The sequence below is a fragment of the Barbus barbus genome (genome assembly GCF_936440315.1).
Source record: "Barbus barbus genome assembly, chromosome: 35".
In the NCBI taxonomy this organism is placed as follows: domain Eukaryota; kingdom Metazoa; phylum Chordata; class Actinopteri; order Cypriniformes; family Cyprinidae; genus Barbus; species Barbus barbus.
Window position 1 is genome coordinate 9407815 of NC_136763.1, and position 12082 is coordinate 9419896.

The 12082-nt window shown below is 35.8% G+C and overlaps 1 protein-coding gene across 1 annotated transcript; it reads right to left on the reverse strand.

The window, feature by feature from the left end:
* Positions 1–1508: 1508 nt before the first annotated feature.
* On the reverse strand, positions 1509–8537 carry LOC306854984 (uncharacterized protein). The gene is made up of 7 exons (XM_079393346.1): positions 8457–8537; positions 8249–8355; positions 7843–7939; positions 4646–4988; positions 4432–4551; positions 4107–4243; positions 1509–3742 (listed from the first exon to the last, which is right to left on the reverse strand). The coding sequence occupies exons 1-7, from the start codon at positions 8466–8468 to the stop codon at positions 3497–3499; spliced, it is 1062 nt and encodes a 353-aa protein (XP_079249472.1). The 5' UTR covers positions 8469–8537; the 3' UTR covers positions 1509–3496.
* Positions 8538–12082: the final 3545 nt, after the last annotated feature.

A 12082-nucleotide genomic window follows, 5' to 3' on the forward strand; every position in this document is an offset into this window, starting at 1 on the left:
AAGGGTGTCCAAATACTGGTCTGGGAGACTTTAAATATTACTATTTTAGATAAAGGTTGTGATACAGATGGTAGAATAACACATATAAAAACAATAGTGGAGAATAGGAATATTGTATTTCTCTCAGTTCATGCCCCTTGTACTCCTGACCCTACTTTTTTCTCTGTTTTGTCAACCTATCTCTTGAAGTTTTCAGATTTTGAAATTGTATTGGGTGCAGATATGAATTCTGTAATGTCGCATTTCCAAGATAGATCTGGACCAAAGGAATCACACTCTCAATCTTTGTGTTCTGATAAACTTCGGCAATGTGTATCCTCATCCTTGTTGGTGGATAGTTGCCATTTGTTAAATCCTTCTGCTAAGTCTTTCACTTTCTTTTCTGCTACTCATAAATCCTATTCTCGAATCGACTATATTTTAATTTCTACTTCTTTATCTTCAGCTGTTCGTGATGCCGATATCTGTTCCTTATCTTTGTCGGATCATGATGGAAATTGTGCAGATTATCTTTGATCCCTCGGCCATCTCGTGCCACTAGATGGTGATTTAACCCTAAATTGTTACAGGATGAAACTTTTTGCAGTCAATTCAGAAATAAATTTGTTGAGTTTATTGAAATTAACCAAGGTTCAGTGGATGATCCTCGAACACTTTGGAATGCAGTTAAAGGATATATAAGGAATAACTCAATTTCATTTCTTTCCTTCGGAAAAACCAACACAAAAAGATAGTTGAACTGGAAACACAACTCCAGAATCTGACTAGAGATAATCAGCGTTGTTTCTCAGATAATCCACTCAGTAAAATCATGGTGGTTGGGTCAGAACTCAATTCATTACTGAGATCCAAGGCAGAATTCCTGATTCAAAGATCCAGGCAGAAGGATTATTTTAAAGGGAGTAGACCAAGCCCCCTTTTAGCCCTAAGATTACCCAACAGTGAAAAGTTTGCTAATATTTGAGCAGTGAAATCCCAATCTGGGCTCATTATGACAGACCCAAAAGACATTAATATTGCCTTTCACTCTTTTTACTCTAACCTCTATACTACTTCTGCTGATGGTGACCCTGACTCTTTTGCATCTTTTCTGTCCAACCTTGATTTGGCTGTCAGATTCAGATTCGGAAAACCTGGCTGAATCGATTACTCTTCAGGAGCTGGAGTCAGCAATTCGATCTACAAGCAAGGGGAAATCCCCAGGCATAGATGGCGTTCCAAAAGTATACTACTTTTTGGTCGGATTTAGGCCCCCTCATGTTAGATATGATACATTTTTCAGTTATTCAAGGCTCATTTCACCCATCTATTAATATAGCTGGTATTTCTCTCTTGTTAAAGAAAAATTAAGATCCGACTTCCTGTTCTAGTTACCGGACACTTTCTTTGATAGGGACTGATGTTAAATTATATGCTAAAGTACTATCTCGTCTAGAGAAATTTATGAATAGGCTAGTTCATCATGACCAAACAGAATTCATTAAATCTCGCTCAGCTTCAGACAATATAATAAGATATGATATAACTTTATTGTCAAGGTCTGAAATTTGTCTTGTGTTACAGGAGGTTCACTCACAATTACAAAACATTATTACAAGTCAGACAAGAAAAAAAAAACACTTTTCAAAGCTCCGGTACAGATTACATTTTTTTTGTGTAAATTATTCAGCTCTAATACAGCTTGGTTTAACTCAATTATATCTTGGAACCTTATACCACCAATTTGATGCCAACAGTACATATAAGCGCAATTACAAGCTCTTCAAAACATTATCACTATAATTTTGTAACTTTGAATAATAAAGGTATGTTAATAAGTGACAGAAGTTACATCACACTATGAAGTATAACCATAACTACAGTCCCACTGGAACTTTGTTGTAGGATGAATCTAAAACAGAAGCACTGACTGAAGCACTGAACTTGATTCATAACTTCTTTTGTTGCGATTTTGTAGAAGAAACATAAACACACGTTAATATGGTAAATGATACAATTATGCAGCAAAAGCAAGTTGTTAGTAGCTTTTATCTTATACTAGCAAATGTTAATAATAACTGATGATATAAATACAGGAATTACACACATTGTGTTAAAAAAAAGATTTCAATTTTTTTGCAAAATTATAATATTTCAGCACAAAAAGTAACTATGAGCCGTTAGCAATAAATATGAATCACGTGTTGGTGTACAAACATCAGTTTAAAAGTAGCTGAATATAAAAATATGACAAAAAAAACAAAACAAAACAGAACAAAATTAAACAAAACGTCAACTCTTATAATGATACATATCTACTCACTACTGCGATGGCAGTAAAACACACCATTCTTTGGAAGAGGCTGCTTCCTCTAAGACAACCTTAACAATTAAACTTGTCCAAAACATGTGGCAACTTTAACCAACGCTTCTAAACAGTCTCCAGCACATTCTCTTAACAAACTAATCTGACCAATTTGCTTCTTTCCAAGATGCCAGTCCAAATAATTTATTGACATTTTAATGAAGCACTAGGCTTCAGTAGGGATGGTCATGTCAGCTTGAATAAAAAATATAAATTCATAGGCCTTTATCTCAGTCCGCGTGTCGTCACATCCGGCTCCGATTAGTAGCGTAAAGGAATTTCTGGCTGCTTTATTGTCAATGGACAGACGCCAGTTTTGTGAAGAAAATTAAACTAATTTAGTTTAGTTGAACATTGACGCAATAAACGTCAATGTTAAAACTGTGTATTTATACCGATTCCATACCATGTATCATGTCATCCTTCATTTTAATGTGTAACATTAGCCTGAGCGACGCAGCGCTGCCAGTAAGATTAATGAAGTTACTGAGGAATACTCGGACTGATTTTTAATATTATTTTGTTTATTTTTGAATCATATTTACTGTGATTAACCTCCCGCTCTTGTTCACAGTATAACGATATTCAATCGTTGCATGCAATCACTGAGAATATAACTCGATTAAGATTATCAAACTTATTTTTAATTATCGTCTATGGGCTGGAAATATTTACATTTATTCATTTAACTGACGCTTTTATCCAAAGCGACTTACAATTGCTATATGTCAGAGGTCGCACGCCTCTGGAGCAACTAGGGGGTTAAGTGTCTTGCTCAGGGACACATTGGTGTCTCACAGTGGATTCGAACCCGGGTCTCTCACACCAAAGGCATGTGTCTTATCCACCGCGCCATCAACACCCCGAAATAAAGAAATATTTCTTTATTTGAACAACTTCAATTTGATGCAATTATCGAGGATTAGAAGACGTATAAAGGCCCATAATGTTGGGGTTGGGTTTGAATCATCAGTATTTGGAATTGTAAGTTAATTTGAGAACAATTCCCAGTTATAAAATGTCATACAAGTGTGATATATAAAACTGATACTTAAAATGGTTTGTAATAACTTCTAGCATAATAAATGATAATTTATCACTACTATACAAAGTCTCCTCAATTCTGTGATGTCCATATCAAGACCTTGAATTCTAACATGACCCATTCTCACTCAGAATTATGAATGAGAAGGCACTGTCTTGTTTACTGTCAAACCGATCTTCTTTGTGCATGTCCACTTCTCTATTATCTACGCTTTGTGTATAGATAAACCATCCTTTGTAAAGAGCTGACTCAAAACGCCGGAGATTGTCTCGCCCACAAGACATGTAAAATACAAGGGACCATTTTTCTTGGTCATCAGGACAGATGCTTTTAAGGTCTTTTTTATTATGGCTCTGCAAACAAACAAAACAAGTCTAGTTTCATCTTAAAGGTATAGTTCACCCATAAGAATACAGTGCATAAATCATACCAATAAAACAAATTATTTAAAAAAATTAATTGTCTACTTTTAAATGACTTTCCAAACAATATTGGACCTCACTGATTTTCACTTGACTTGAAAATAATAATAATAATAATAATACATTATTATTATTATTACAATAAAAAGACATTACAAAATGTGTTCCAAAAAAGTATAAAAAGTACATTCCTTTAAATTTAGGTGATAAGATGCATTAATAATTCTTAAACATGTAATACATCCTAATGATAACAAAAAAACAAATAAATAAAATCAAATAAAAATAAACTTACCATGATTGTCAAAATCTTCTTATCTTCATCTTGCTTGGTGGTACAGCAGAAGAAGTTTTCTGTGCCACTGAAGTTCAGTACAACAGGAACACCTTCACAGGCCACGGTGATAGAATAATAGTAGAGGGTGATTTTTGCTGGAACAAAAAGTATTGCAAAATATATTTCAAAATATACTTGAATCAAATCAAAACAAAGAATGATAGTTCAGTTATTTATTTTTACGTTTAATTTGATTACAAAAAGTATTTACAAAATTATATAATTAATATATATATATACATACATATATATAAACTTTGTTAGATTTTTATTTTTTACCAACCTGACATGGTGTCTTTCAAAAACATATGCTGCTTCTCTGGGGTGACATACTTTTCCATCAAGAAACTCTTAATGAACACATTATTTTGCTCTTTAAACCGCTTCAAAATCCTTGAAGAATCTGACAAAACAGAGGAAAAATAAGTTTTATAGACATCAGATATAACATAAGAATTTGAATTGTATTGTCAACGAAGGCAACATTTGTTTCTTACTAAAGGTAATCTCAGCTGTCGCAGGCAAGACAACAACTTCATTAAATTGGCAATTCATCCCTCCACAGCTGTTGCAAGGGCTGTAAGGATCACAGCCCCGAGCAACAACCACACTGAAGCTTGTCTCAGCCATGGAGACTAGCAGAAGATTGTTTTTACCGAAACAGTCATCCTCAATGTCCTTGTCTTCCCAGTCTGGCGATGGCTGAAGTTCAGTGGCTTCCAGTTCTTCCTCTCTTACCATCATCATGCTGAATCTCATGACTGTCGGCTCCTTTTTACGCACATTGAGTTCCTCAGATACACACTCTTCGGTTTTCCTTTTAGGTGAATGATGTATGGTCTAAGAGAAGAGATTTAAGACCTCAGCACATTTGAAGTAAACCAAATCACACTAGCTCAGACAGGTGTTTTACTCCTCAAGCAGTTAATCAAAAATAAACCATGATGGTGTAATTTCTGGAATTCAATGTTTTACAGTTTTTCTCAATTGCTTTGGCTCAGTTCTCAAATGATTTTTTTATTTCCCAAAACATTAAGTTCAGATCTCTGAACAATTCGCTTCTTTTTCACATCAGATTGGAATTTCTTATTGATTTGAGCAAATTGCAAATGCTTTGGCACATGTGTGCAAAGAGTACATACAACTGTCTGCAGTTTGGACAACAAATAATTGCATATGGCTTGTTGATCAAAACTGATGACTCGATTCTCACTTACACTGTCAAACACTTCAGAACTTCTCAGACATTTTTTATTGTGTAAGCCATCACATTCAAAACGATCTATTCAATTATCATAATTAGTATACATGAATGTATATTCTAAAATATATCTGACATTGACATTGTTTGTAATGTCTGCTAAATTGGCACATGACCTCTAATTGCATTCGCAATCTAATTGCAAATTACCTCTAATATGAATCAACCATTTAACCATTTAACCAATCAACTTTGGGAGTATATATATATATATGTATATATATATATGTAGATTGCCCACAGCACAATCACTGCTGTAGAATTTTTTGAGAATGGAGGACGTTCACAACCCTGAACTGCAGCAACATGCTCGTGGAAGAGCAATTGGAAGGCGTGTAAGAATACGTGGTGGTGGTAGAGGAAGAAATAATCGAGGAAGAGGTGGAAATAGAAGAGTCAGAGTCTCTGATGAAATCAGAGCCACACTTGTGGATCATGTCATAAATCATGGTTTTACAATGGAAGAGGCTGGTCGAAGAGTACAGCCTAATGTAAACAGGTCCACAGTGTCATCAATTGTGCAAACCTTTCGTAGGGAAAACAGGTAAATATGTATTTTTTTGTTTTACAGTATGTAAAGTATTTTTACAGTATAAACAACAATATTGTAAAGGTAAATGCAAGTCTATTTGTTTATTCTATAGAACTGCATGACAACCTCGCGCTGGTGGCAGAGCAGCAGTATTTAACCAACTGCAAGAACAAGAAATTTGCAACATGGTCATAGCCAACAATTCCATCAGGCTAAGAGAGATCCAAAGTGCAATCATAAATGACAATAATGTCTTTGCAAATATAAATTCTGTCAGCATTTCCACCATAGACAGAGTTTTAAAAAGACATCAGATGACTATGAAACAGCTCTATAAGGTGCCATTTGAGAGGAACAGTGAAAGAGTCAAGGCGTTGCGGTACCAGTATGTCCAGGTAAACCATTGGTGTGCACTTAGTGAGTTTTCCTGTATTTCTAAGATGCCTGTATTACTTTACTGTAAGTTTCAGAAACCCATAAGAAAATACATTTACTGTTACATTTTTTTCTGTGTTTCTTCATAGAGAATCATGGAGTTAGAAGTACATGAAACGACCCACATTCTTGTTTTTGTGGACGAGGCTGGGTTTAATCTGTCCAAAGGCCGGAGACGTGGTTGCAATCTCATTGGACACCGAGCCACAATTGACACACCAGGCCAACGTGGGGCCAATATTACAATGTGTGCTGCCATTTCAGAGAACAGTGTGAGCACACATATTCCACACATTGGGCCCTATAATACCCAACTTCTCCTGGCCTTCCTAAATGCACTTTACAGAGACCTGATTCCAGAACAAGAAAGAGGTTTAGTTAGACCACATTTGCCTAATTATGTTGTTGTCTGGGATAATGTCAGCTTCCACCGAACCAACAGTGTTAGGGACTGGTTTGCTGCACATGAAAGGATAACAGTGGAATTCCTTCCACCATACTCTCCATTCCTAAATCCAATAGAAGAGTTTTTTTCAGCATGGAGGTGGAAAGTGTATGATCATAGACCACAAAATCAGATGTCTTTGTTGGATGCCATGAATGCTGCATGTGAGGACATCACAGCTGACCATTGCAGGGGATGGGTGCGGCATTCAAGGAGATTTTTTCCACGGTGTGTGGCAATGGAAAACATCAGATGTGATGTTGATGAAAATCTTTGGCCTGACCAACGTGAGCGACAAGATGTCCACCAAGAATAATTTGTTTTGGGTTTTTTTCCCATGAATGTTATTTGTTGTTTTTGTGTATTTGTGGTAATACACAAATATGAAATGTAAAGTGAAATCTTGTTACTCTTGTCAGTTACTTTACATGTACAGTAATACACTTGTATTGTGTATATACACATGAAGTACAAAAATAAACACTGTACAAATACAAATGTTCATAGACTTTTTTTTTTTTTTTTCTACATACTATTGACTTTTCTCAACAAATATGAGATTTTTGTTTAAACCCTTAATTTTCATGGTTGACTGTTGTGGTGAAAAAACAACTAAACATTTTGACCAGTGTGGCTCACACAATGACAAAAATACTTTAGATTTTGGTGGCCTTGGCCAAATTATTGACACAATAACTAGGTTTTGAAGCATGAATGAAATGTTTTGGGTGAGTAACTACATTTTGCAGACATGCTATAAAGTTTTGAAGTTCCTGCAAACAGTTGTGACATTTGCACTCACAGTTTAGAGAATGTTAAGACTGTTTCGAAAAATGTGCCAAAGCAATTGAGAAAAACTGTAAACACCCACACACATGTCCATGTGATCAATCAAAGTTTCCTGACTAGGCAAAAAAAAAGCCCCTGTGTGACTTCAGTTTCACTTCTTTCTTACATTTCAATGAACTGAGAAAGTCCATATAGGAGTGCATTAGTGTGTGGCAATAAATACAAAACTCACAAGTAAAGGGGACCCTTCAACCAGCAGCTCAGAAAATGCCTGTGGAGTCAAATCCGCCACATCTGTGTTGTTTACCATTATAACTTTATCTCCCTTACTGAAAAAAAATAAGACATAGATGAATGAACAGACAGCCAGATAGTTACACAGTTGATGATAGATAGATAGATAGATAGACAGACAGACAGACAGACAGACAGACAGACAGACAGACAGATAGATGATGGATAGATAGATAGATAGATAGATAGATAGACAGACAGACAGACAGACAGACAGACAGACAGACAGATAGATGATAGATAGATAGATAGATAGACAGACAGACAGACAGACAGACAGACAGACAGACAGACAGATAGATAGATAGATAGATAGATAGATAGATAGATAGATAGAGTCTCACCTTGCGAATTTTCCTTTGTTATAGTTAAAAAAGCCATTCACTTCATAAGAGTGTTTCCCTTCACGTTCATTGTGGAGCAACATAACACCACCACAAACAGGATTTCCCTAGAAGACATCACACATAAAATGTTTTCAACTGGATACATTTATCAATTAACATAGATGTTGAGCAACTATAGATTAGCATACAACGAAACACTGCATACCTCAGCTGCCATGATGATCTCGGAGGCGATTATGAGGATGTGTGTGTCCAGACTCTGAAACACTGCCTTTTGAAAATCCGTAGACCCAATGATGCAGTAGGAAGAGGAAGCTACTTTTGATGTCACTAAACCAGTGTCAGCATTGGTTGGAAAAGGAGAAGTATAGAGTTGTAGGGGAAGGACATAAAAGCGCAATCACAATGATGGGAAAAGATAGTAAAATAATTCTAAACTGATGGCTCCCTGTGAGATTATCTGTGCCACACAATATGACCACACTGCACATGCTGCTCATCTCTCTTGAGTCTGACAGGCAAACCATTGTCTGCGAAAGCTGACCTTTTTACTGGAAACATTCTCTTTATTTAGGTTGGTGAACTGATCTTTTAATATATACTTATTTAAGGGTGTTTCACATATAGTTTGATTTAAAAGAACCAAACCCAGTTCACTTAAAATGAATCAGAAAGCAAATCAGCTGAAAGTGACCCCAGTTCTTGTTGGTGTTCACAAAATATTGTACTCAAAAGATAACCTGGATCTTTTTTTTTTGGTCCTCTTCAGCATGGAAGTGATCTCAGACTCAGACCCTTTCTCGTTCACACCACACATTCATAAGAACTTGAGGAAGGAAGATCTGGCAATCCCTGATTATGACATTTGCAGAGCTTTATCAATGCATTTCAGTCAAATTTAAAATTAAAAGGGAGCATTATGTATCAAGTTAATTCAGCTTCCTTTTTTCCTTCAGCTAAGATTAAGGGTATTAAAATGTTTCTTTGTTCCTTGCAGGTATGTATTAAAACCATTTAATGCACAGGTAGTTCCAAGTCAGTTTAATCACTGTTCTATAGTAATGCGCTGCTTTCATTGACACACATGCTCTTATGTGCATCACTCCCACACAGAGATCGGAGATCATGCAGTGCACACATAAAAACATTGAGGAGCACAGAAACATGCTGTCAACACTGCCCCCGCGACTTTTTATAAATATAATAGCTTTGATACTTTATCACTACATTATATTTCTCAGCAACTTGGGGGTAAAATTGCCATTTTAAAAGTAACTAAACTCACAGCTTCACTATTTGCAGAGACACACAAATGCAATTTACACATGCAACTTTCATCCCTCTCTCTTTCTCGATAATTAATTCAAATCAATCACATAATTCATGCATTCAAATAAAATTGATCTTATCGCAGCATTTCACAGTCAAGCAATCCTCGCTGCAAGCCTGGTTTTACGGTGGTGCTAGTAGGTGGTAAGCACCCTAAATTGAAGCTTTAATAATAACATTTAATGTAACCAATCACATACATATCTGTTGATTTAATGAATACAGTGGCCAATCAGAGGCGTTAAAAGTTAAAAATCCACTTACTGTTGTTAATCCTCTCATTACAACAAAGTCTAAATACAATATAAATAAGAGATTCATAGTGTACAGAGGTAATTATAAAGGGAGCACTCTTTGCACCATAGCAATGGATGTATTTTGACAAAATATATGTCAAAATATATTAGCATTAAGGTTAGAGCTCTTACTGTTTTCAGAAGTACCCTTAGTGATTTGATTCTGGAACCAGACCTGCCTCACTGTCATAATATAGCCTACAGTAGCTGTCTATTATAAACTGGGGTGATTTTTAACTTATAATAATTTAACTTCTGATAATTACATCATGTAATTAGTGTGCTTATTTTATGAGAGTGGCATATTTGATCTAAAATTCTGTTTACTTCATCGCTGTTACACAGTAGAGTTTGTGCGGTCCAGAGTGTGCGATGCTGCACACATAATTCATTTACTGTTTATGAATTCAGATATGTTCATGACCAGGTTCATAGAACAGGCCTGTCTGATGGGCACAAATGTGTTTTGTGTTACATGAATGCATTAAATTATAAAGATGGGTTGGAGATGTTTTTACTTTGCATTATAAGCCTTCTGCATGTTATATTTTTTCATCGGTTTTCAAGAAGTGGTGAGGACAGAATCGACTTTGGCAAAAAGTGGTGGAGACATGTCCCACCCGAAAATTATGCCTCTGTCTTAACTCAGAGCGTTTGGAGGGCTCAAATGAACTAGGTGCGGAAACACCAGCCTTCCTGTCAGAATCACAACAAAGTTTCATCATTTCTTTCCACCACGCAGGGCATACAACCTATTTCACAGCAAACTGAAGGTGACCTAAACAGACATATTTAATACGTTGAGAATAAGAAAATTAGGTTACACGTGCAGAACAGTACATGTTTACACTCCCGAAACATGATCGTATACATTACTTCCTCATGTAAGGTAATATTAACAAAAGAAGAGGCTGCAGGGGAAGAAGCACTTTGTGTGGACGAGTGTACAGCTGTTATAAATAAATGAATTTGAGGTTTTGAGGTCTTTGTCAATAGCAAGGCATTCATAAACACATCCATCCACACACAAACAGTATATAAACATAGTACATTTCCAAGGAAAAAATACTTTTATTTAATATGGTATATCCTCACACAAAGCTAAGGTGTATGGTTTAGTTTTATAGTAGTCTATGGTGCTTTTTCCCTTTTTTCCACTGTCCATGTATGAAAAAAGAGCGTTATGAAGATTCCTCAACATTCTCCTTTTGTGTTCCATAAAAAAAGAAATTCTTTGGGTTTGGAACAACATGAGGGTAAACAACTATACAGAATTTCTCAGCTACTTCTGTAAATTGCATATTTTATTTTACAATGATGGCTTTAGTAGCAAGGTTTGTACATATGTTATTTTGATACTGTGGTTTCCTGCCAACAAGTCACCACACAAATCTACGCCATTCTACACACTCACATACATGATTACCAAAATTATACCAGATGGCCTGCATGGCCCTTTACACTCAAACCAGAGTGTAAAATGTTCATAAGCATCCTCAACACCTTTAGACATGCTTACACACGACACATCTAAGGAGCCTGCCGCCACATTTGAGGTTAACACTCATACAGAAACTTACTCAATCAGTTTAACACATCAAAACAGAGGGTGCTTGCTGACCTCTCAGACTACATCTATACCAAACAAACAAATATATCTACATCTTCAGGTGCAGACTCTTTCAGCAACTCTGAGTCATCATGGCATTTAATAATAAAACAGCATGTGTTGACTTTATGATATAGGCTATTTTTATGAACAGCATGCTTATCTAATGACAACTCCAGTCCCATATTTGAAACTGAAGCTTTTTTTTTGTTGCACTGAATGAGAAAACAATTAACGAGCTTTCACTGCCCTGATTTGTACAAACATTTCCTGCTTGTCCCTCTACAACTCTACGAGCATCCTGTCAAACTGCCCACTGCTGAACTATTTATGAAGAGGCAAAAGAGACAAAAAAGACATCAAATACACAATTTAAATGCACATATACAATACAATAAAACTATTTTGGTTTATAAGCACATACAATTGGCATGTCCTCATAAGAGCAAACCTTTTAATAAAGAGGTCAAAGTAACCCACAGAATAACATCAGCTCAGCTCTACGTATTTCCCTGAAGTGATATCATTGAAGTGATATGTCACTCACAGAATGAGTATCACCCAGCAAATTGTAATAATGTAAAGGTTGAATGCAAT

What these genes read in the sequence shown, in the direction of transcription:
- LOC306854984 (XM_079393346.1), bottom strand. An exon ending in AACAAAGGAAAATTCGCAAG is followed by an intron (nt 7,940 to 8,248) that starts GTGAGACTCTAT and finishes ATTTTTTTTCAG; the next exon opens with TAAGGGAGATAAAGTTATAA. An exon ending in GACAGCTGAGATTACCTTTA is followed by an intron (nt 4,552 to 4,645) that starts GTAAGAAACAAA and finishes CTGTTTTGTCAG; the next exon opens with ATTCTTCAAGGATTTTGAAG.